Genomic DNA, 26,485 nt, shown 5'->3' on the forward strand with positions numbered 1-26,485 from the left:
CTCTACCTTCTTGTTTGCTTATATAGCCCTAGATACTGGGGATACTTTTACCCAGTTAGCCCCTCAGTTGTATCTCCACTCAGTTAATTGGCCTCCTCTGCCAACTCTCTTTCAATCAGAGCTCAATTAGGGTACGTCTATACTTACCTCCGGGTCCGGCGGTAAGCAATCGATCTTCTGGGATCGATTTATTGCGTCTTGTCTAGACGCGATAAATCGATCCCGGATTGATCCCGGAAGTGCTCGCTGTTGACGCTGGTACTCCTGCTCCGCGAGAGGAGTACGCGGAGTCGACGGGGGAGCCTGCCTGCCGCGTGTGGACCCGCGGTAAGTTCCAACTAAGATACTTCGACTTCAGCTACGTTATTCACGTAGCTGAAGTTGCGTATCTTAGTTCGAAGAGGGGGGGTTAGTGTGGACTAGCCCTTAATATAAACTGGTGGGGAGTTAGTTAGCTCCGGAGCCAGCACACCCTCCTACTGCAAGTAACTTCACCTTATTGCACATCAGTTCCCCATCTTTAAAATGGGTATACTACTTACTAGGATTAAGGAAATGATCTCTAGTGGATAATTTATTCAATAACTCCAGCTTTTTATATGTTTTCAGATTGTCTGTGGACATGGTACAGTTTCTGAGTTCATTTGCCTAACATTTTTTATGAATAATTCTTGGTCTGTAAATGCTGCAGCCTTTTTCACAGAGCTTCCTTCATACATCATTGGCCCCGGAAGCCCCACAAAATGTGTTGTGTAGCCCAGAGGGGAATCCTTCCTCCATGCAGATAACTATCTTGCACCTATCTTGAGGGATCCCTGGATTCTGGGGGACCACACTCCTGCCCATTCCACAAGTGGTGAACCTTGCCCTCTCATCAGAATGATCTGAAGAAATTCTGAGGGGTAAGTTTCCTCCATCCTCCCTGTCTCCCTGGATTTTTCCATAGGAAGGGCATTCTGGCCCTTAATTACTCAAAATTTGCTTTTCTGAAATCTATGACTATCTACTACTACTATTCAGTGATCCCAAATAATAAAGAATAAGATTGAGGGCATAAAAATTCTTGGTAAGGAATAGCTCTTGTTGAAACACAATGATCTTTTCAACCCAGAACCTTTAATACACCAAACCATGAATATTTTTTAAGATATGTAGCATAAAGAACTCTTCAAACAGAGGACAAAACATATTTGAGGAGGTTATCCTGATTTGGAAGAGGAAATTGCCATAATTGTTACACAGATGACTGAATTTGACTCTGAAAAGACATTCCTGGTGAGGTAAAGAAATTGTCAAACAAACATCTGGTTAGCAGGTGCTCAAATACCATATAGATAATGTAGTCCATCCACTCCTTCCCAAATGTATACAATTACAGGGGTGCTAAACGTACAATATGCTAAATACCCCTTCAGAGAAACTGGTTTAACATCCATAAAAACAGGCATAAACATCATGTTGCATACCTCAAGAAAACTGCTCATATGTCCTTGATATATTTTCAAGCAATATTTATTTGATAGTAAAGTGGCTATCAGCCAATGCTTCAACAATATCTTAAACCCCAGGAAAGGCGGATATTGCTGAAATGTTGGCTGACAGACACTTTACATCCAAATAAAAATTGCTTGAAAATATATCAAGGACATATGAGCAGTTCTGTTGAGGCAAGCAACATGATGTTTACATCTCTTCAAAGAAATGAAATGACCCAGTTGACATAAGTCGAAATAATCCATTGTGATCAAAAGAAAACACTTTGGGACAGATTTTCTGCAGGGGGTGGGGCTCAGTGCTGCTTCAGTATAAATGTGAGGGCCTTTCGTGAATCTGGCTGTGAAGGGCAGAATTTAACTTAAGTAGATCTCCAAAGGGTCAAAAAATATGTAAGATAGCCCCAAATCACTGTTGTTGTTATTATATGTATTACAGTAGTGTCAAGAGGACCCAGTAAAAAAATCGGGGTCTCATTGTTCTGGATGGTGTACTAACAGCCAGTAAAAAGACAGTCTCCGCTTCAAATCTTGCCTCTGGGTGGATGAAACAAACAAACAGGGATAGTGGGAGAATGAAGTAAAAAGAACATATTTTCCTGGAGACCAGGTATGTGTACAATATAGCTTGCCTCCTGCCTCATGACTGTCCTTATATCCTTGGCATCTATAATACAATACGGTGGAACCTGAGGTCATTCTCAACACCACATACTATGTAATCTCCATCTTTTCTTCCAACTCCTTCTTCAAAATACACTTATCTCCTGTTTAAAATCAAGGAAAGCCACCTATTTTACACTGGTATAGCAAATCTACCATGGGGGCATTACACCAGTATAAATATCCCTAATATAGTTGGCCCAAAGGAAGGTTATGCTGCAGACTGGAAAGGAAAGGTATTGTACACTATTGGCTACTGATTCTATTGTTGAAATGAGTCTCTTACAAAGAAGATCACATATGAAAAGTGTATGTCAATAAAGGTACTGGACCATCAGGACAGTGAAAACAGAACATGGGTTCTCCACTTGGAGGTTGTGAACTCCAGCAAAGCTGGAAAGAAGCCCAGGCAGTAATGATCACCTCCATTTCTTTATGGCTAGATGGCAGGAGTGATCCTGAAGCTATAAGAGTCATGATCCTGAAATGTTATAAGGGGGGTGCTGTATGGGAAAGGTACAAAACCACTGAATAAAGTAAGGTAAACAGTATTACAAGACAATATACCATGTATAGATGATACCACTGTCTAGCATGTTAACCAACATTGTCATATTGTTTCCTTGTACTTCCCCCATCTGTTTGTATCCACCCGTTGTCTTGTCTTTTATAGACTTAAGTGCTGGAACCGTCTTTTTGTTGTGCATTTGGGCAGTGCCTAGCCCATGATTAGAGCTCCTAGGTGCTGTAGTAACACAAATAATAAATAATATAATATGCATCTAGGACTGTCATAAGAATGGTAGAATCTTATGTTGTACTATGCAAGAGCCTGCGCACCCGTATAGCTGTAATCTGTAAAGGGTAAAAAAGCCAAAAATGACTGCAAACTTTAAAAACTGGACTATAACAAAGCACGAATCCCCGTGGTGATTGAACCTGGTGATATTTTGAACAAAAAGAGCTCTCAGCCATGGTTGTAGCTGTTTTCATTGATACACACTGACTCTATAGATATTTTAAGTTTCAGAGCAACAGACAGACAGAGTGACAATCCTGGAATCTTACTGTATAGACAGGGCCCTTTGATTTTGGTTTTTATTTTGTTTAAAATTTCTCAGGAATTTATGTGTGTATATTACAAAAACACAGTTTTCTCGGTAAACATATATAGACTATTTGAGAAATAGTGTAGGGTGATGTAATTAAACATGGCATCATAGTGGATGCACACAGGGAAATAGAGCTAGGAGGAGAGGACAATTTCAGGACAACCTGTGCTAGGGTTGCCAACTTTCTAATCCCAGAAAACTAAACACCCTTGCCCTGCCCCACCTTTCTCTGAGGCCCCACCCCTGCTCACTCCATCCCCCCTCCCTCTGTTGCTCACTCTCCCGCACCCTCACTCATTTTTACTGGGCTGGAGCAGGGGGTTGGGGTGTGGAAGGGGGTGAGGGCTCTGGCTGGGGGTGAGGGCTCCGGGGTGGGGCAGGGGATTAGGAGTAAAGGAGAGGAGTACTTGTGGCACCTTAGAGACTAACAAATTTATTAGGAGTAAAGGAGGGGGCTCCAGGCTAGGGGGTGGGGCTGAGGGGTTCAGGAGGGGGCTCTGGGCTGGGGGATGGGGTGAGGGCTCCAGCTGGGTGAGGGCTCCAGCTTGCACCCCCAGCTGGAGCTCTGGGATGGGGCCGGGAATGAAGGGCTTTGGGGTGCAGGAGGGGGCTTCATGCTGAGGTAGTGAGTTGGGTGCAGGAAGGGGTGAGGGCTCCAGATGGGGGTGCGTGCTCTGGGGTGGGGCCAGAAATGAGGGGTTTAGGGTGCGGGAGGGGGCTCTGGGCTAGGGTAGGGGGTTGGGGCATGGGCGGGGGTTTGGCGTGCAGACTCTGGGAAGGGGTTTGGGTGGGGGAGGGGGTTTCGAGCTGGGACAGGGGGTTGGGGTGCTGGAGCCGGTGAGGGGTACAGGCTCCGGGCAGCGCTTACCTGAGACGGCTGCCGGGAAGGAGCCAGCATGTCCCTCCGATTCTGGGGCTCTGCGTGCTGCCTCTGCCTGCAGGCGCCGCCCCCGCAGCTCCCATGGGTTGCAGTTCCTGACCAATGGGAGCTGCGGAGCCGGTGCTTGGGGTGGGGGCAGCACGCGAAGCCCCCATGGCCGCCTCTGGGCCAGAGGGACATGCCGGCTGCTTCCCGGGAGCCGCGTGGAGCCGGGCAGGGAGCCTGTCAACCGGACTTTTAAACCCAGTCACCGGTGCTGACCGGAGCCGCCAGGGTCCCTTTTTGTTCGGGTCGAAAACCAGACACCTGGCAACCCTCCCTCTGTGCCCATCCATCCCCCCCCGGGGGTTGGGGGCAGGCCCTGGAGATCATTCAGCCCCGCCCCCTGCAGGGCCACGTCCCACTGAGCCCTTTGCCTCAGGGCGGGGGCGGACCCTGCAGCCCCACAGTGGGGTCACGTCCTTGTGAGCCCTGTAGTGGGATCCCAGAGAGCCCCGCGCCCTCGAGAGGCAGGTGACGGTCCTAGAGCCCCCTGTGGTTCCCTCAGACCCAGTGGCAGAGAGTCCCTGCCAGGGTCGGGCGCAGGCCAATGAGAGCCCGGTGACGCAAGAGAACTATATTTCCCAGACGCCAAGAAATCTATAGCTCCCAGAATGCAATGGGAGACCGGTTAGCTCAATGGGGACCCTGGCGGACTACTCTACCCAGCCTGCACTGCGTCTCGCTCACCCTTTTCGCCGTGTAGTCGTGGCGCTGTGCATTCTGGGACTTGTAGGGTCCGCCCGCGGGAAGTTTTCGGTGGAAAAAGTTTCCGGACCCTTTGCCTTTCCCGGGCGATCTCCATGGTTACCGCGTAGGAGCCAATGGGAAGGGGGCTTCTATCGGCGGGGGGCGGGGCTTAGCCGCCGGCCGGCCAATGGTGGGTGGTGTTGCAGCGGGGTGAGCTGGCAGCGGGGCGTGCGAGTCTCCTTGGCGCTGTCCCCGGCCGTGGCCTAGCAGCCTTGAGCCGCGATGGGTGGCGGCGGGAGCAGCGCCCGGCGCGTCACCTTCGAGGCGGATGAGAACGAGAATATCACGGTGGTGAAGGGCGTGCGGGTGAGAGAGGGGCCGGGGACCCACGGGACGCGCCCCCGGCCATGGCAGGGGCCCCGGGGGCAGAGCCCCTGGGGGCGCCCAGCGCCTCGTCCATCTGCCCGCGCCCCCGGCAGCTTCCTCCTCCCTCCCCAGTTCCTCTTCTGCCCCCGGCCGGGGACCCGCTCAGCGGCCCACCGTTCTGCTGTGTGTCTTCCACCCCCATTGCCCTGAGACCCTCCCTGTGCCTCCTCCCGTCCCGCTTCCTCCCCCTGTCTCTGTGCCCCCCCTGCCCCCTCCCCCGGGACCCCTTTCCTCTCTCCTGCATCGCTCCCCAGCTTCCCCTACCCTGCTGCATCCGCAGTCTCGTCACCCCCTGGCCCAGCCGCCAAGACCCCATCGCTCTTCTCTGCCCTCCACCTGCAGGAGGCCCATCAGCCTTGTGGAGGCCGGGTGCGTTGTAGGAAGCTTAGAAGAGTGTGGGAACTAGATAAACTCATGGTGGTTAAGTCCATTAATGGCTATTAGCCAGGACGGGTAAGGAATGGTGTCCCTGGCCTCTGTCTGTCAGAGGATGGAGATGGATGGCAGGAGAGAGATCACTTGATCACCGCCTGTTAGGTTCACTCCCTCTGGGGCACCTGGCATTGGCCACTGTCGGTAGACAGGATACTGGGCTAGATGGACCTTTGGTCTGACCCAGTATGGCTGTTCTTATGTGGCAGTGAAGTGTTCCCGTGAATAGGGAGCTATGATCTCGTCGTCATCAGGACTTATAAGGAAAACTCATAGGAGGACGTGAAGAGGCGGGACGCTGAGCTGGAAGAGCCTGCGCTTTCTCCTTGACTTCCTCTTGTTTTCCTCTCACCCGTTCCACACGCCCTATTTATTTCTCCCTCTCTCCTTTCATTCTGTCACTGATCAACACACACACAGGTTTTTCTGGGACACTAAGAGGGTTTGAAATGCCTTGTTCCCTGCATCAGAAGATTAAAGTTTTACCAGACAAGGCACTGTAGGGTTCTTGTTGGGTGGTAACAGGTTGCCCTTTTCTGCCATTTGCATGGGAGAATGCTCCAGAACAGACAGGGATACCTGGTGCTGTACATGAGTATTTTCCCTCCCCTGGTTATCTGGTGGAAAAAGTTTCCGGACCCTTTGCCTTTCCTGGGCGATTTCCATGGTTACCGCGTAATAGCCAATGGGAAGGGGGCTTCTATCGGTGGGGGGCGGGGCTTAGCCCCTGTTCAATATACAGAAAAGCCTTGTATTTCTTCTTCACCCAAGGCACTCATGGTATTTTAAATACCTCAGTGTGGTTTAAAGTAGCTCTTACATCATTGTTACTGTCAGCGTGACTGCACTGGTGCTGGGGAATGGATAGGACATTTGGAAGAGTAAACTTGATTTTAAAGTATTGGGAATTAACGTGGGTTCAGATGTGATATAGGGAGGACATGGACAAATGCAGTTCATATTCTATTTATATCTTTATCGATCAAGCAGTTTTAGAATCTTCTTGTTTCTTGCTACGTCTGTTATGCCCCAATGCTGCAAATGCTTATTACTCTAGTGAATATCTCCAGCTTTAGTGCAAACACTCACATGAATAAAATTAAGCATATGATAGAGAATCAGAACCATACCTGGGTTAAGGTTGTCTAAGCCTTGCAAATAAGGAGGATGGAATAATTTTAAACCTTCAAGTGTATATTTGATCAAAGACTTAGCAGGGAGATTCAATTAAGAATTTGTACCAATAAAATATTTTTACAGGGTTTTATTAGTTATGTAATTGGTTTGGTATTTTGATAAAGTTAAAATTAGATTTTAATTAGCCGCAACCTATTTTTCACAGGAGAATTTGACCAAAAAGTAAATAATAACGTTTTACTACTTTTTTCCAAAAAGGCGCATAGTGGGAACAAGATAAAGTTGTAAATTGGAACATTATAAATATTTCATATTTCTACCCATTTTACTAATATTACTGTCAAGTATTTCCCTCGGGTCAACTAGGCTTATTACAGACTATCAGAATCTGTGCATTACAGAATCTGTGCATTTATTTCTTGTTCCCACGTCAATGCATATTCATTGAAACTCTTAACAAATGTGGGAATTCTGTGCTTATGCTGATGTTAGATTGGATTTAGCTGAGGATTACACTTGCTGTTGTTATTATTAGTATTGTGGTAGTGTCTAGAGACCCCAGTCAAATCAAGGCTCCTTTGGGCTATGTGTTATGCAAACACAAAATATGATTCTTCATTAGGATCCAAATAACTAAGAAAAGAGAAACTGATGGACAAAATGTAAACAATATGTCAACAATACAGAACTTGCTACATTGCCTATGCTACTTCCATTTTTTATTTTATTTCCCCAGACCAATTTACTCCCCACCCTGCTGCTTTCTGTTCATATTCTATAGCAGGGGTAGGCAACCTGTGGCACGCGTGCCAAAGGCAGCACACAAGCTGATTTTCAGGGGCACTCACACTGCCCGGGTCCTGGCCACTGGTCCGGGGAGCTCTGCATTTTAATTTAATTTTAAATGAAGCTTCTTAAACATTTTAAAAACCTTATTTACTTTACATACAACAATAGTTTAGTTATATATTATAGACTTATAGAAAGAGACCTTCTAAAAATGTTAAAATGTGTGACTGGCACACGAAACCTTAAATTAGAGTGAATAAATGAAGACTCGGCACACCACTTCCTAAAGGTTGCCGATCCCTGTTCTATAGCAAGCCCAAAATGCCCTTGTTCCCCCTGCCAATATTCAAAATTACCTCCAGGCTCTGTCTGGGAGAGGAAGAAAGAAAGGCATGGGGGTGGAAGACCTATTGCTTTGCAAAGCTAATTTAAAATCTTTGATTAAAATTTTAGAAGTTTGGTTTTTATTCTGTGGTTGGGTTTTTTTTTTGGCAACCTGTTTTATCTTGCTGGGTTTTATGTTTTTTCCAGCTGTCTGAGAGTGTAATTGATCGTATGAAGGAGCCTTCTTCATCCACTGCAAGGCCACAGTTTCAGCGACGATCAGCATCTGGTGACCATGGCTTGCTCGGAGGTGATGCAGGTATGGCCATACTTTCTGAGAATTGGGGGAGAAATAGAGTATGATGAAGTTTTCAAATTACTATGATAAACTTGTTACCATTTTGTAGAAATGACTCTGTAGGTTAATGTACCTGCTGATCACTGTAAAAATGAGACAGTTTTTAGAAAATTGTAATGTTTAAGTTATCCTATTTGATACTTTGCCTGACATTGACAATAACCCCCTCTCCTCCAAGCCAAGTGATACTGATGTACTTGGTTTTGCTTATAGTTCACTAAACATTTTAAAATGCTTTATTAAACACACACAAAACAAATAGGGGAAAAAAATCTAGTCAGAACACTTATACTCTCAAATTTGGCATCTTATTTCTTACCTGTGATTGGAGTGTTATGTATGTTCTTGCTATTGATGAATGTATCTTCTCTAAAAATTCAGTAAAAGGAAGCCTGGTTTCTAAGTTGTATAGAATTTCATAAAAGGAAAAACATCCCTGGTTAAAATTTTTCTAAATTATATTGAATATCTGTTCAGGGGAAGAAAATAAAATGTTAGTTTAGGAATTAGCTCTCAGGTTCTGATGATGATTTTTTTTCCTGCTTGTGTGTTTTGTTGTTGTTGTTGTCATCAAAATCAAGTGTTAGCATTGTTTTATTAGAGATATACAGAATATGCTTTAAGACGGATACTTTATCTTTTGTCTGTGCCTTGATGAAAATAAGGATAATTGTAGCTCATACTAAATCACTTTTGTAGTGTTAATGAGGCCAATGCAATCAAAGTGGTCCATTTCAAACAGTTGACAAGAAGGTCTGAGTATCAGCAGAAGGAAATTAGTTTTTGTAGTGACCCATCCACTCCCAGTCTTTATTCAGGCCTAATCTGATGGTGTCCACTTTGCAAATTAATTCCAGTTCTGCAGTTTCTCGTTGGAGTCTGTTTTTGAAGTTTTTTGTTGAAGAATTGCCGCTTTTAAGTCTGTTGTTGAGTGTCCAGGGGGATTGATGTGTTCCACTGTTTTTTGAATGTTATAATTCTTGATGTCTGATTTGTGTCCATTTATTCTGTTGCGTAGAGACTGTCTGGTTTGGCCAATGTACATGGCAGGGGGCATTGCTGGCACATGATGGCATATATCACATTGGTAGATGTGCAGGTGAACGAGCCCCTGATGGTGTGGCTGATGTGGTTAGGTCCTATGATGGTGTCCCTTGACTTGTGGACAGTGTTGGCAATGGGGTTTGTTGCAGGGATTGGTTCCTGGGTTAGTGTTTTTGTTGTGTGGTGTGTAGTTGCTGGTGAGTATTTGCTTCAGGTTGCGGAGGCTGTCTATAAGCGAGGACTGGCCTGTCTTCCAAGGTCTGTGAGAGTGAGGGATTGTCCTTCAGGATAGGTGGTAGATCCTTGATGATGCACTGGAAAGATTTTAGTTGGGGGCTATAAGTGACGGCTAGTGGCGTTCTGTTACTTTCTTTGTTGGGCCTGTCCTGTAGTAGGTGACTTCTGGGTACCTTTCTGGCTCTGTCAATCTGTTTCTTCACTTCAGCAGGTGGGTATTGTAGTTTTAAGAACGCTTGATAGAGATCTGGTAGGTGTTTGTCTCTGTCTGAGAGATTGGAGAAAATGCGGTTGTATCTTAGAGCTTGGCTGTAGACAATGAATTGTGTGATGTGGTCTGGATGAAAGCTGGAGGCATGTAGGTAAGTGTAACGGTCAGTAGGTTTCCAGTATAGGGTAGTGGTTATGTGACCATCGCTTATTTGCACTGTAGTGTCCAGGAAGTGGATCTCTTGCGTGGACTGGTCCAGGCTGAGGTTGATGGTGGGGTGGAAATTGTTGAAATCCTGGTGGAATTCCTGAAGGGCATCCTTCCCATGGGTCCAGATGATGAAGATGTCATCAATGTAGCGCAAGTAGAGTAGGAGCGTTAGGGGATGAGAGAAATATTAATGATATCAGTATTCCCTAATAGCCATTTGCTTAGCTGCTATCAGTTCCCAGTTTATCACAGACACTGTGGTAGAAATGGGTCTTGAGTCAAGGTTTCAGTGAGGTGAATGTAGCATCTTTCATCTACTGTACTTGAGTGTTACAAATATTAAGCATTAAAACGTACCTGGTAAGGAGCTACCCCCTGTTGTCAGAATGGGAAACTTTGACACGGAGGGGCAAGGTGGCATGCCTGGTACCGCACACCACTCAGCAGTAGAGAAAGGAGTGGAAACCAGATCTCCTGACTCCAGGGTGTCGTCCAGTACCTTTTTGAAGTCAATAGGAAACTTCCCATTGACTTCAGTGGCATCTGGAGTAGGCTCTGGTGCCCTGCCTGAGCCCCACTACTGTCCAGTTTAGTTAAAATCATGTAGTTCTTGTGACATTGTGTGCTATGTTAGTGTTATAAAGAGGGCCACTCCAGAGGCTGCACTTTGTATCTTTTGACTGAAATCATACCCTTACCTTTGAGGTGATCTCATTGTGATATATCCCACCATAGTGCTAAGATGCCCTGTAAAACAGTAATAATGTTCATTGCTCTTGCTCACTATTATCAGTGTGGGCAGTTTTAGAAAATAAAATGAAACAAGTGTTGAGAATGGAGTCTCATGTTTAGGCAACTGTGAAAAAAGGGAAATTTGGAATGGGTAGTCTGTGCACAGGATTGGCAGCCAGGATTTTCAGATTTTCTAATCCTAGTGTGTATATAACTGTACACTTTATTTGTGTCCTCTTTGTGTGGTAGGCTGGGGGAATCAAGACAATGCTTTTTTTCTTTTATTGAACTCCAGTCCGTTTGACCCTTTGCAAGCTTAGGGAAACTCATACTAGCTTTCTTATATATACTTTCAAATTTAAAAACAACCACCATACATTTAGATGAAGTGATTATTTCTGCTAGAATGTACGTCAGGGTTATACCAGGGGTTTTCAAACTGGGGGTCGGGATCGCTCTGGGGGTTGCAGGGTAATGGGGAGTCGTGAGCTGTTAACCTCCACCGCAAACCCCGCTTGCCTCCAGTGTTTATAAAGGTGTTAAATAAATTAAAGACCCTTTTTATTATATTAGGGGGGTTGCACTCAGAGGCTTGCGAAGTGAAAGGGGTCGCCAGTAAAAAAAAAGTTTGAGACCCACTGGGTTATACCTTACTTTTGTTGTTAAAAATTATTCGCTTTTAAGAGGATTAAATAATGCTAGAGAGGTGTGAGAGATGTGGCAATGTGTACTTTTCCCTGAGTGTTTTCAGAAAAGAACTACAGACTTGAGTTCTTTTGATGCATTAATGCTGGTGGACCTGTTTATACTATAGCCAGACCTAATTTGTCCTCATCCGTGTTTTGTCTGATAAGATGATCTTATAGATAAAGCAGTGACTTGCAAGATTTTTCTTACATTCCTTGTTTGAAACCCAATTGCTGTGTTGATTTAAGAACCTCACATCATATGGATTGCTCCCTTTATCTTGGGATATCTTGTTTTATTTCTTTTCACAGTGGTCAAAAACTTTAAGTAGGAAAAATTGAGTAGAGTTTTCTGAAGCTGCTGGCTGAGGAGTAACAGGTTACATTGCTTGCAAGAATTGGAAAGCAAGACATATGATTGTTGACCTCAATTGGGAATTTTTTTTTTCCGTACAACTATAATGAAATCTGAAGTCCGAATGCTATATCTTAAACCATCATAGGTTGCTTGAGTCATTTTCAGTTTTCTGAGCAACATTAAATGTATTGAAATATTTAACTAGTGTGAAATCTTTAAAGTATATCTATAATTCCTAGGGCAATATTGATGAAAAGTAATTTGATCACACTATTTAAGTGCTTTTTCTGAGTATGTATTATATCTGATACTCAGTCATAATAGACAAAGAGAATGATTTAATTCATTTTAGCTTTACTGGATACTCTAAAGTTAATATTCTATTTTGAAAAAACAACCCCAAAGCAACAATCCAAATTACAAGGGGGCGGAAAAGCTCTCATGCCTGGCCAACATTCCTTCCCTTGTGGGAACAGATTCTTCCTGAGTTTTGAAGGCTTTTTTTCTCTTCTGTTTTTGTTCCTAATAATATCTGTTATTCATTATTTGTATTAAAGTATCACCTAGAAGAATCAGTTAAGCATCAAGGCCCCACTATGCTAGGCACTGTACAAACAAGTAATAAAACAGCCTCTGTCTTCCCAGCTAACAAACTAAGTCATACTTGGAATGTTCAACAAAAGGAGAAAAATGTGACCAGAGAGCCTGTCCTTTCATGTGGAAATGGTACCCTTAATTATGTGTTTTGCTGTGTGAGACGATGTACAGCTCTTTTGTTGCCCCCGGAGGAACCCTCAAACACCTGAAACATCCCACCCCAGAGGTGTCCCTATAAATAAGGCCTGTCAAGATAGACAATGGTCTAGGGTTTCAAGGGTTAACTTACCTTCAGAATTTGGAGGCAACTCATGGAGACACTCCTCATTGGGAGCTAACTAGATGCAACTGAAACTACATAATAATTTTTAAGTAGGGACCATTATAATCATCTAGTCTGACCTCCTGCATAACACTAGCCAAAGAATCTTACCCTGGAATTTGTGCATCAAACCTATAACTTCTGTTTGAACTACACTACAGCATGTCTTTAGGAATCATCTAGTCTTGATTTAAACACTTCAGCACCTTCAAAAGAAGGGTCCTATTACTGAGAATAGAAAGACAACTTGGTGGTGCTCATCAAGAATCGGATCGGGGAGCTTCAGGGAAAATATAGGAGCTATTCTGTGTGGCTTGTACTTTCTGTTTGTTTAGTTTTGAGTTCATGGTTTGTAAAACTGCATGGAGGAATGCAACTAGAGTTTGCCAAGTTAGTGCCCATTTGGTTTAATCAAGAGTTCCTCTGAAAGTAAAGTCTCACCCTTTGCTAGTCTTGCACTCTGAAAATAGTTGTTCCTTTTCATTTACCGTGTGATGACCATTTTAAAGTAACAGAAAAGTTTGGTCTGTACATGAAAATAGAGTCTAACATGGCCATGCTTGGACGGTGTCACTTTTTATAAAAAGGATCCAGGCAAGGCCACTCTTAATCTTGGAAAAGGTACACTTTCAATAAAAGCTTTTGGTTGTTTGGTGTCAGCAAACTTAATTTACACTCTCTTGAAAAGATTTGCTAAAGTGCATTGAATGGCTGGCTGATCAGATAGGGATTAGAAGTCATCACAGGAAGGCATGCTAAAGATCATAAGGCAGTTTAGTTGAGTAGGGATTTGTCCTAGCATCCTTGACTAAAATATTCACACCCCTGCTGTCTTGCAGCATGTTTATGGCAGTTGGTTGCCCTGTTCTTTCTCAGAGTTGTCTCTGTTTTCAGTGGGGTAAAGTTTGAACCTTTCACCCAAAGCATTTTAGTATCAGTGTAAAATTTTATTATTAGAGAGTGAAATATCTTCTAACCCAGTAGCCTGCTAAAGTTGTCAAACTCTTCATTTTGTCACTATAATTTTTAACCTGGCACTTACGTCACTAGATGCCAAAAGTATACGGAGGACAGTGGCATGAATAGAAAATGAGAAGGACCTCTTCATTTATGTGCTGCATATCTTAATTGAGTGGACTGTTACAAACCAGCTTGGTGGGGTGTATATTTCAGTGCAAAATAGAATAAAACTTAGAAGCAAAAAGTCAAATTATTTTGTTTGTTTATGGTAATGAGGGAGTGAATTTTTTAGGCTTTTTCACCCAATCACCTGAAAGTGTAATATAATCCCCTATTCTCCACAATAGAGGACGTATTCCTATTAATTTGTGTTTATTAAAACAGGTTTATTGTGTATTTTAGTATAACCTGATAAGACTACTTGCAGATCAGTAAATTATTACTGCCTGTTCTTAAACTTTTTGCCATCTTGGTGCATTCTTTGGGGCAGATGGAAAAGCACTGTTTAGTTTGGGTGAACTAATGGCTTGTCTACACAGTTAGTGAACAGCAAGGCAGGATATGAATCTACAGTGCACTAGCTCGCCACACAATAACTCGTCGTGTGGACCCTGCTACAAAGTTCAGTTGTGTGCTTTGACATGTTCTCAGCTATGGAACCTTCAGTGGATTGAAGCGGAATCCAAAGTTCTGTAGCTGGGAGGACAGATTGTTCAGGGACATAGCGAAAAACAATTCATGGCTGTTAGTGGCATTCACAGAGTAGCTGCAGACGATGGAGCACTGCTTCTGAGCCTAAGAAACAAGCACTGATTGGTGAGATAGCATTGTAATGTTGGTTTGGGATGATGAATGTTGCCTTTTGCATCTGAAAATTCTATTTCTGGATCGGTGTGCCGAGCTCACTCCAGCCTTGCAGCTCAAGGACACTAGAATGAGAGCTGCGCTGACAGTTGAGAAGCAAGTGACAGTTGCACTCTGGTAGCTTGCAGCATGGGATTGCTACTGGTCAGTGGGAAATCATTTTGGAGTTGGAAAGTCTATAGTGGGAGTTGTTGTCATGCAAGTGTGCAGGGCCATTAATTGTGTCCTGCTATGCAGGACTGTGACTCTTGGCCGTGTGCAAGGCATAGCAGAATGATTTGCAGCTGTTGAATTCCTGAACTGTGGAGGGGTGATAGATGGCACACGTATCCGTGTTTTGGTACCAGCCCACCTGCCACAGAGTACATCAACACAAAGGGCTACTTTTCTGTGGTTATGCAAGCATTGCTGGATCACTGGGGACACATCATTTATACCAGGGGTTCTCAACCTTTTTCTTTCTAAGTCCCCCTCCCCCAACACATTGTTAACATTCCCCGGCACACCTGTACCACAACTGTTTTTCTGCATATCCAATATATTAAAACCCAGGGCTGACATTAGGGGTTAGCAAGCAGGGCAATTACCCTGGGCCCCATGCCACAGGGGGCCCTGGAAGCTACGTTGCTCAGGCTGAGACTTTTAGCCCCAGGCGGTGGGGCTCAGGCTTCGGCTTTCAGTCCTGGGCCCCAGTAAGTCTAACGCAGGGGTAGGCAACCGATGGCACACGTGCCATCGGTTGCACGCAAGCTGATTTTCAGTGGCACTCACACTGCCTGGGTCCTGGCCGCCGGTCCGGGGAGCTCTGCATTTTAATGTAATTTTAAATGAAGCTTCTTAAACATTTTAAAAACCTTATTTACTTTACACACAACAATAGTTTAGTTATATATTATAGACTTAGAGAAAGAGACCTTCTAAAAATGTTAAAATGTATTACCGACACGCGAAACCTTAAATTAGAGTGAATAAATGAAGACTTGGCACACCACTTGTGAAAGGTTGCCGACCCCTGGTCTAACGTCTGCCCTGGTCTCTGGTTTATTTTGGTGGACCCCCCTGAAACCTGCTTCCCGGGGGCCCTGGACCCCTAGTTGAGAACCACTGATTTATACCAGTGTGGGCTGGTCAGGAAAGGTGCAATGATGCATGCATATTTAAGAACATAGCACTTTTCAGAAAGCTGCAAGCACAGACTTTCTTTCCTGACCAATGGATTACCTTTGGCAATATTGAAATACCAATAATGTTCATGGGAGAACCCAGCCTACTCCTTGTTCTCCTGGCTTATGAAGCTGTACACTGGCCACCTTGACAGTATCAAGGGAAGATTTAACTACGGCCTCAGCAGGTGCTGTAGATTAATGTGCTTTTGGTAGACTGAAGGGATGCTGGCGGTGTTTCCTCACAAGATTGGATTTTGGTGATAAAAGTATCCCAATGGTTATAGCTGCCTGTTATGTCCTGCGTAATATTTGTGAGGCAAAGGGAGGAAAGTTGCCATTGGGTCAGAGGTGGAGTGTCTGTCAGCTGAGTTTAAACAGCCAGATACCAGGGCCATTGTAAGAAGCCGAATGTGGAGCTATGCAGTTGTGGAAAGCTTGGAAAGAGCACTTAAAGAAGTTAGCCACATTAATGTGCTGTGCTTGACTGCACTCTGCCCCTTAAGATGGTTGGGCTGTTGGGAATTGTGTAGTACTTGGTTCAGGGCTTTGGAGCGGAGCGCGGAGCAGTGGAGCCGCAGGTTTTTGCTTGGAGCTGGAGCGGAGCCGGAGCACAGCTCCAAAGCCCTGGTTGGTATACATTTATACATATAACTCTCTTTTAATGAACCTATGAACTGTTCAGTGCTTGCTGTATGTTTATAATTATTACACTTTCACTGAAACTATGAATTATGCTGTGCTTCCTGTACATTTACACACATGCCTGGGTGTTTCCTTGAACCTATGAGTCCTGTGGTGCTGCATGCTTAAAATTACTGGGTGCTTTGAGTACTGCTATACATTCTGCAATATGTATGGTGAACTAATAAAGATGAATTTGTTTTCAAAAAATAGAATCTTGGGTGACAAAAGCAGTGCAAAAAAACCACAATGTGCAAATAAAAAAGGACAATCCAATATAAACTTTAATTTAGATTAATGGAACAGAACTTTAAAATTAGGGAGCAAACATTTCCACCAATCCAGTGCACAAATGCAGGCCATTTTGGCTGCACACGCACCAATCATGTCTTTCATAGGTCAGTGTATGTGAAGCTGTGGTTGTCCTCATTGTCCCCTGACATGGAGTAATAGGGTAGGATGTGACACACGGTGCCACGTGGAATGTTGGGAGTGCAGGGAGCTGCCACCATAGAGATTTCCACAGACCGCAAAGGGTGGCGAGTCTGTGATAGTTGGACCTGTAGGTCAAGTAGAGTCTGCAACATTTGTGTTTGCTGCCTGAGAATCCCAATATGTTCTGGTGCATCTTCCTTTCCTTTTCCTGCTGGAATACCTGGGTGTCTCTCAATATTTTCCTGTCTTCTCTATCCCTCTGCATGCGGTCTGCCATGTTGGTCCACTAAGCCCTGAGTTTCTGATCTGGAGCAACACTGCTTGCAGGATCTCGCTAACCATATCCTTCTTAGCTCTCCTTTGTCCTCCTCCAAGGTCAGGTATTCTGCTGGTATGGAGGGGGGCCCCCCCCTCAAGGCTGCAACGGCAGGAGCTACAGATAAAACCGACAGATGTATTGTATTTACAGCCGTAATGGGCAGTGAAAGATGAATTTCTAAACTCCCTTCCCTTATTCTACATTTTTTTAAATATGAGGTTTATTGACACTTCAGCTTTGGAGTACCTCTGCACAGCACTTCTCTTAAGTCCCAGCCATGGTGGATATGGCCCAGAAGGGCATGGGGGAAGGAAGGAGGCATTAAGATTTTAGGTTGCATGAAATAATATTTCAGGCCCTATTTCCATGGGTTCAAGTATAGGGCAATGGCACTGAATACTGGTACTATTTTCCACAGGCGGTGATGATTTTAGCTGATATCTCACTGAGGGTAACAAAGGCACAGCTGCCACTGGCATCCCAAAACTGCCTGGACCCATGTGCCACTAGCTTGTTTACTGTAATGCTTCCAGCCAAACTCAGTGCAGAGTGGCATAGGAAGGTGTCCTACCGCAGAGGGAAAAAAAAGGCATACATCCTTTGGAAGAGGATTGCAGAGTATTTGCATAAAAATTTCATTGAGATCTCTCAGGATTCCAGAACCCTTACTATGACACAAGGGCCATTGTTATGTACATAAACAAACTACTCCACATGAGCTCCTCCCTTACCTTACAGGGGAATGCTGTTTGTTCTGCTGTATCTTCATATGTGAGTAAAACAGTGAAAACCTGATACCCTGTGTCTTAACTTGGGGATGGGCTGGGTACCATCTTTACATTTAAACTCTGTAATACATGCACACACTTACCGAGGTTCCTTCCCCTTCATGAGGCTTGGCTGGTGGGATTAACTAGAGTTTGGCAGAGTTTCAAGCTGGTCCTGGCTCGCAGCATAGCTGGATCTCTTCCCCACGCAGTTTAGAAAAAATTGTTTTGAAATTCACAAGGATTCTGCTGTTTTGAGAGCTGAGTTTTTCATTAGCTGGTGTAGTCTTGAAATTACCAAGCTCAGAGCAGGTGGGCATAGTAGAAGAGTGCAACATGAACGTTCTCAAACAGTGGGTTGGAAAGTTTGTGTGCTAATTATCATTTTACCAGTTTTATGGCTCACATCTTGGAAAACCAATGGATATTTTTGAGACTTGAGACAAAATGAAAGGTGGGAGAAAATAGATAGGAGAAACTTTTGTTCCTGTTTACCACAGCAGTGTTTTTAACACTTATTTGATTAAAGTAGGACAAATAGTTCCGCTTTTAGTGGTCAGTTCTCTCTCTTTCTCTCTGGTAACTTTTTGTGCACAGGCAGCGTTTTCTCCTTTAATAGGTATTCATTTAGAAGTACCATTTTTGTTTCTTTATGTACTGTAAAACAGGTAATTCCAAATGTACAGCTTATTATGTGCTTCCCTGGTCTCAGGTGGATTTGCCAAAATTAAATTTCATGCTAACCTACCCCAAGCTCTAAGCGCTCTATTGGGTTTCACTGAATGCAGATATTGGCTGTAAGTCATCTTTTCCTCAGTAATTTAGCAATGCAGATATAGCAAAAATGTTTTTACAGCAATTATGAAGGTACTATATGCAACACGTTATCTGGTTGCTTAGAAACTGTGTACAGGTTAGGAAGAACAGATCTGTTTTTTGTTGCACAGTATGATAGGGTATACAAACACAGCACTGGTAAAGAAGGGGTTAAGCAGCTGCTTTGGCTCCAGGCAGCCCCACTCTGCCACACCTGCCAAGCATGCATGGCTTGGAGGAGGCTCTCAAAGGGAGAGCAGCCAGCTCAGGCGGGCAGCAGAAAGTGGAGGTGAACTGACTTGCACTCTGAACTCCTGAGAAGGAGTTTCGCAGGAGCTCCTGAGATGTGTTGGACTCAAAGGGAAGAGAGATGTGAGTCTCAGAAGGTCTGAAACTTGATCTTTGATTCCAGCTACTTTGCCCATTGGGAAACAGGGATCTGGTAGGAAGTGATCCATGGAGGCAGCAGTAGAGCATTTGGTGGTGCAGGACGTAGCTGCTTACAATGGACCCTGGATCAGAATCCAGTGGAGAGCGTGGGCTTGGATTCCCCTACCAGCCTCTAGGGAGTGCCAAAGACAGAAACAGACCCCTGATACGGGGAGTCTAGGGGAGAGAAACCCTGAGGACAAAAGGGTCAAGATCCCAAGACCTCAAACTAGGGGGGCAGACCCAAAGCCCCCTTGCATAACCCAGAGGACTCTCCAATTGCTGGACTCTTTATACCCTGAAAACAGCATACATAAAACATGATCTGGCCAGAGTGCTGAGTAACAAAAGGGACAGACCACCTCCGGTCCAGAGTGGCTGCCAACAGGGGAGTGCCAGGAAAAAGATAACCTGCCAGGCCCCTGCTGACTATTGGGTGGCACCTGCAGTTATGACCCTGTTCACAAACTGTATGGATTTTGTGCTCAAAAACACCCTCCCCCCGGCAATAACTAACTAATGGGAAACTTTAAAAAAAAAAAAAAAAAAAAAAAAAGCTGTTGGCCCCAGGCTTACGTTTCTGCTGTTTTGGTTCTCAGAGCTGTGGTATTGTAGGTGTAGTCTCACTGGCTTTCTCAACTAAAAGTGCGGAATGGTATTTTTAAGCTAGAGAAGAGGAGGTATTTCCAGTCCTGCATGTTTTAGATCATAGAACAGTCTGCCAGACAAAGTAGTAGTGTGTAGCGATGAATTTAAGAACAGAATGGTATGTGTTATAGGCCTGGCTTATTGCACTGCTGTGACGAGGTGCACTCATCTCTCTTGAACACTTCCTGTTGGCTGGGTGCAATCCTGCACTCTTTCCTCTTCCTGGCGCCTCCTGTTGGCTGTTGCCCTTGTCAGGTGAGTCTTCAGTGGCTCAGCCCTCCGGCTAAGTCTCTCAATTAATATGCATGAACAAACCCCTTCTGGGGTAACAAAATCCAATAAACGGTTTGGCCCTCTCTGGGGTCTTCAGCCCCATCTCTGGGCCTGCTTAAATTCTAGCCCCTTTCTCGGGCTTTTAGTATCAAGTCTTATCCCCTTCTTGGGCCTTAGGCCATTTCCTCAGCAGCCAGTGGGGGGACTCAAGACCTCCCATTACTCTGAGTCCCACCCCAGAGACCCTATAAACAGCAGCCACGTGCTGCTTCCCTTTAATAATTGCTGCTGTGTTCCTTGGGTTGCTTCTCACTCAGTCCCATCACCTTCTTGGGCTCTCTGTTTGAGCAGGGTATCTCCCAGGTCACCTTGCCTGGAGAGTTTCTCCGCCTCTGTCCTGATTCCTTGGGATCTTCTCTCAAGCCTCTTTGCTTGGAGAGCTTGTAACAGTCTCTGCCCCCTTTTAGTTAGGGTTCTCTCTCTCCCAGGCCTTTCTGCCTGGGGAGCGTCACAGTCCGGTCCCTACTTGACCAGGGTCTCTCTCAAGCCTCTTTACCTGTGCAAAGCAACAGAGAGTCCCGTGGCACCTTTAAGAGGATGCATCCGACAAAGTGGGCATTCACCCACGAAAGCTTATGCCCCGATACATCTGTTAGTCTTAAAGGTGCCACAGGACTCTCTGTTGCTTTGCACAGATCCAGACTAACACAGCTACCCCTCTGATACTTTACCTGTGCAGTTTCACAGCCTTTGGCTGTCCTTGTGAATATCTGTCCAAATTTGACCAAGTTGTAAACCAGGGGTCGGCAACCATTCAGAAGTGGTATGCCGAGTCTTCATATATTCACTCTAATTTAAGATTTCATGTGCCAGTCATACATTTTAACGGTTTTAGAAGGTCTCTTCTATAAGTCTATAATATAGAACTAAACTACTGTTGTATGTAAAGTAAATAAGGTTTTAAAAATGTTTAAGAAGCTTCATTTAAAATTAAATTAAAATGCAGAGCCCCCCGGACTGGTGGCCAGGACCCGGGCAGTGTGAGTGCCAGTGAAAATCAGCTCACATGCCGCCGGTTGCCTACCCCTGTTGTAAACCTTTGAAATATCTCTTTGTGCTTCTTTAGTAGAGATTTGCTAAACCTTCACAGTTAAATTTCCTAAAGATTCTATCTGTACTGGGTGTGCTCCACCCCAGGGGTGAGCACGTCTTTTCGTGCAGTCACAAGTCTGAGTGACGGGGGACCATGCTGGATCTAAGTACCGGAACTGAAAGCAGGTAGCCTGTCTCTGTGTTCTTAGTGATCCTCTTACTATGGCAGGGAAGCATGGAGGAATAAGTTGCCTGATTTGAATGCAGAGGGGAGAAGAACTGGGCTGGGGGATAGATGGGAGCAAGGAGCCCGGGGGCGAGAACTGAGACTGGAAGCTGGTGGGGAGAGATGGACTGGAACCTGGTGCATGTGGGGGTGCTTGGGAGCCTGAGACAGGATTTGGAGCAGACTGGGATTAACTGGGAACCAATGTGGTGTGGGGAGGGAGAAGCGACAGATCTGCTGAGGACCCGGGCTGTGAGGGGGAAACCTGGAACTAGTTGGGCAGTGAGACCTGGACAAGGAGCTGGGGAGGGCGTGGGAGAGACAGAGATTGGATGGGGAGCCTTTTTTAACAGTTTGAGGTGGTAAGGTGGCAGGCAGCCATTGCAGGGGGCTCACCAAATGAAATCTGGGTGGGCTAAGAATTTGATGTTATGGGGTAATGCTAGTATTACAGGCGAGGTTTCTCCTTTTTGGTAATTAGTCTTAGGAGTCTAAAGGAATATGCCATTTAGAATAAAAGTCATGGGAGTTATTTGGTTGGTGTGTGTGTATGTGTGATATCATGTGTTATGTCTCTCTTAAAAACCCCCACAAAAACTCCCTTTTTAAAATGGGTTTCTTTAGCTTTGCCTTAAGCAGTATCCAAATTCTTAGCATGTCAAAACTACTGAATTCTTATGTATAATTACAGATTGTACTGTATGGTATCAAGAACATGCTTATCTGAGTTGCATGTAAATTGACACGGCCTGTCAGCAAAATGAAAGTTAACTGGAGTGTGCTAGGAGAGTTTAGTACATATAACTCAATTCACTTGTGATTTTAAACCAAAGTCTTTATTCTTCAGTCAGACGAAGAGGGAAAACCTTTTGAATTGTGCAGGTTCTCTTTTTTACAATATTAAAGAAAAAATACATTTTATATGGCAGATCCTTAAGGACATGCCTATACAGAGCCCCATTCATCCTGCTAAAGTAATGAGGCCTCCTGGCTGTAACAGGAGGTGCTTGTTTTCTATCCGTGATGACTTATGTGCAGCTTAAAAGATCTTTAATGTAATATTAAAGAACATTTTAGAGCTCCGGATCTGCTGTTTGTCATATCAGCATGAAAAGAAAGGGTTTGTTTTATTATCTTCCACCTGCAGGGGCACGCTGCAGCCAAGTGTTCCTAAAGCTCTTCATCAGCTGTCAGATCAGACAGGTTAAGTGTACTGCATAGTCTTCTTCCATGAAAGCTCTCTAATAGCTGTTTATTAGTTAAACAGGAGGTAACCACTTACTTCTTATTGTCCCCCTGGAGATAGGAAAAAATGTATCTACTAATACTGTAAATTGATCTTGTTTCCTGAAAGTGGCTTGCATGTATTTAAGATCTTTGACCTTTAGTTCAGAAATGTCACTAAAACTTGGGAACACCTTCAGAAGTTAAAAATTGGACACCTTTCTGGATAACTTAATCTATTGTTACAGCAGTTTTAAGTGTTACTTGTAATGGAACGATTAGAAGCGGGAAAATAATTCTCCTTTTTTTCCAGTTTAGCCTTATGGAATTGACAGTATTTTGTGTAGAGTCACTTCTACTGCTTCTCCTTTTCAGTCACTGAAGGAACATAAATTTACACTGTGTAGAAGTTAAGCATAGGAGTTTATTACACACAGCGCTGGCGGAGTGTTACCTTGCTTATTAGACTCAGAGACACTGTTAATTAATTGATTACCAAGGATTATATGGATTTTCCATGGTCGGAGGGAAATGACGGGGTTGGCAGTTTTAAACCCCTGGTTTGGTCTAGCAGCAAGACAAGATAGCACAATAGCCAATAGTTAAAGATTACATAATGTCTCCGCCCATGGTTTTAGGTTAACAAGTAACATACAACTAGTACTTTTATAAAATAAAATATATATATATATATATATATGTGTGTGTGTGTGTGTGTAATTTTTATTTGGGGTTTATAGGAATGAAGTAACTTTTTTGATTGTTTAACAGGTATATACCTAGGGGTTAAAGCAAAGAAACATTAAAAAGTATAAGGCAATAAAAGTTGTTTTTTAAGTTGCTTATTTGTGGTTTTAAGGCAGGCATTGGTCCCTGGGAAAGGGAGGTGAAAGGAGGCCATATTTTATACTGACATGCTTGAACCTTTTATAAACTCAAGGTTGGTGTGTGGGAAGAACATCTCCCTACAGAAGAAACGAACACAACAGAAACAGGGCTTCTTTGTTCTGTTTGCAACTTTAAATAAGACACAATTATTGCTTCAATATTTGGCGTTTTGCTGACCAGGCTTATCTTAGCAAAAGCAAGGTTATCTTTTGTTTATTCTGCTTTCTCTTAGCCAGGGCGGCTGCAGGCACCAGCGCAGCAAGCGTGTACCTGGGGCGGCAAGCCGCAGGGGGGCGGCCTGCCGGTTGCTGTGAGGGCGGCAGTCAGGCGGCCTTCGGCGGTGTGCCTGCAGGAGGTCTGCTGGTCCCGCGGTTTCGGCGGCAATTCGGCGGCGGATACGCTGAAGCCGTGGGACCGGCAGATCACCCGCAGAAACGCCGCCGAATCTGCGTGACCGCAGACCGCACACAGGCATGCTGCCGAAGGCTGCCTGACTGCCGTGCTTGGGGTGGCAAAAAGCATAGAGCCGCCCCTGCTCTTAGCTAATCACTATTTGCTAGGCCTCTGGCCTCTTAATCAAACTCTGGACTTTGGGCCTGTAAAAGAGCTAACACAATCCATATACCAGGTTGTTATATAAGCAGCACGTGGATTTTGACCCTTCAATCACTGAATCACTTTCCACTGTTTGGTGGAAATGTCATTCAGCAATAGTGGGAGAGGGAGAGATTGGGGGCGGGGGATTCTAAAAAGTAGGAAAATTATAATAAAACTGCAGATATTGGCAAGGGAGTGAGTCCACGGGACAGGGATGTCTCAACTTTGAAGACATTTAAAAAAAAAAAATTCTACATTTCATTTGACAATGTCCCTTTAAAAAGCCAAGTTAAAAATGACTATTGGGAGAGGAGGAGGATGTTCTGGGTCCTTGCTGGAGTCTTGAGTCTCCTCTTCTTCTTTGCAATCTTATATGCATCCGAAGAAGTGGGCTGTAGTCCACGAAAGCTTATGCTCTAATAAATTTGTTAGTCTCTAAGGTGCCACAAGTACTCCTGTTCTTCTTTTTGCTTCAGTTAAGTATTTTGTTGTCGCCAACTAACACTCTGGTTGAAGAGCTTCCTTTCAGTGCTGTGTCAGACTTCTAGAGTGGTCCCTGAATGTGGAGCCAGTGACACAAGGTCCTTCTGATCTGTGTACTCCTAAATTAGGAGTGGAGCACACTCTTTTCACTCATTCCAGGGCAGTGGTTTGAAGAACAACTGATTGGAATTGAACTCATATTTAGTATGGCAGTATAGATCGCTACATTGTTATTTCTACCTCTTCTTTGTCCTTGGGATTATCATTTGACCATTTGTCCCATCTAGCTTTATAATCTATGAATCTTGCTGGACCTTGTATTGTAGCCCAGGGTCCCCCTGCTAGGGTTGAGAAATACTGCCTTTGTGAGGCTCTCTCATGCAGGGTCAATGTGCTACTTTCTAGTACTGCTAGAGCTAGCTCGTTACTAAAACGAGACTAGCTCTGCTCTCTGCAGCAGTAAGATTACCTGCTGCGTCCCTTTATAGTGTCATGTTTTTCTTATTGCTTATTTTGTAATGTTAGAAGCATGCAGGTCGCTTATCGGCAGTAGAGTTCTTGTGAATACTATGTCCCTTTAAAGGGGATCATAGTCATTTTAAAATTTATTTTTAAAATCTTATTACCTGTTACTATAGATATATGTAAAATTCTTACAGCTTTAATAATCTGTTAAACATCTAATTTATTTTTCACCATTAAAAGAATTTGTATTTCATTTGGCTGAATACTGAAAATACAGGTAAAGTTAATATTATTTGCAGTCAGATTCAGTTTCTGATTAACAGACACAAACACAATGCTATGATTTGTGTTTCAAACACTTCAGGTGGTACTTAATTTTAGTGAAAACACTTTTGTATTTAAGACAACATTTGTATTCATATTGTTTTTGTGATTTCCTTCTACTTCTCTCCCTTCTCTCTAAATAAACTATTATTTGTGCCTGTAGGTTAGGCACAAGTGTCCATGGCATCTAGAATACTTCAGTGATAAGCACATTAGAAATATCTAATGCTGACATTTCAACCAGACTTCGTCTTCCATTACTGGTATTACATAAAGTAAATATTTGGTCTTTTTTTGTTTTATTTAAACTTCTTTTTTAGATTATCTTTTGTATAATAGGTGTAGGATGTTTCAGTATATGTTGCTGCTGCTATACTTAACAAGACACAGAATAGAAAGACAAGGTGTTGAGGTAATATCTTTTATTGGACCAAATTCTGTTGAAAGAGACAAGCTTTCGAACCACACAGAGCGACACAGACCTGAGGAAGACCTCTGTGTACCTCGAAAGCGTGTTTCTTTCATCAACAGAAGTTGTTCCAATAAAAAATATTTTATCTCACCCACCTTGTCTCTGTAATGTCCTGGGACCAACATGGCTACAACCCCTTTGTAAGATACAAAATAGACAGTTCCTGTTATTTAAATAGAATGTTAAAAAAGAATCCATGTTTGTATGCCAAGAATTTTCATCCTTGAACTGGACTGTAAAACTAGGACACACAATGGACCTATTAGTTACATATATATTTTAATGGTTCACATCTCTCAATTTCTATTTGGGTTTCAATTATTTCCATTAACCGAATGGAGTTAAAAATGAAGGGACAATGGTGTGTTGCAATTTGCACCCAAGCTGGTAAACTACATGTGAGGGTTTGTTTCATACTGCTGTAAAGAAAACAATTCTGTACGAATCTTCCCCTATAAAGCTGAATACGTAAAAAAGGGATTAGACTTGAGAGAACCAGAATATCTGTTAGAAAGATCTCTGCCATTTGTCATCACAAGTCTCTTTATTAAAAGTTATGTATAAAGTGACTGTTTTGATGACTGCTGCTGAGTTTCAATTCCCACTTATAGGTATT

The 26,485-nt window shown here is 43.8% G+C and overlaps 1 protein-coding gene across 2 annotated transcripts in view; it reads left to right on the forward strand.

Moving 5' to 3' along the window:
• Window positions 1-5,079: 5,079 nt before the first annotated feature.
• CHCHD3 (coiled-coil-helix-coiled-coil-helix domain containing 3) overlaps window positions 5,080-26,485 on the forward strand; it is a 260,404-nt gene continuing 238,998 nt past the window's right edge. For both annotated transcript variants that reach the window (XM_034764274.1, XM_034764282.1), the window contains exons 1-2: window positions 5,080-5,243; window positions 8,193-8,304. In XM_034764274.1, the coding sequence (XP_034620165.1) occupies window positions 5,160-5,243; window positions 8,193-8,304 (196 nt within the window). In that variant the 5' untranslated portion in view covers window positions 5,080-5,159. The remainder of the gene's footprint in view (window positions 5,244-8,192; window positions 8,305-26,485) is intronic.

This window comes from Trachemys scripta, chromosome 1, assembly GCF_013100865.1.
Source record: "Trachemys scripta elegans isolate TJP31775 chromosome 1, CAS_Tse_1.0, whole genome shotgun sequence".
Classification (NCBI taxonomy): Eukaryota; Metazoa; Chordata; order Testudines; family Emydidae; genus Trachemys; species Trachemys scripta.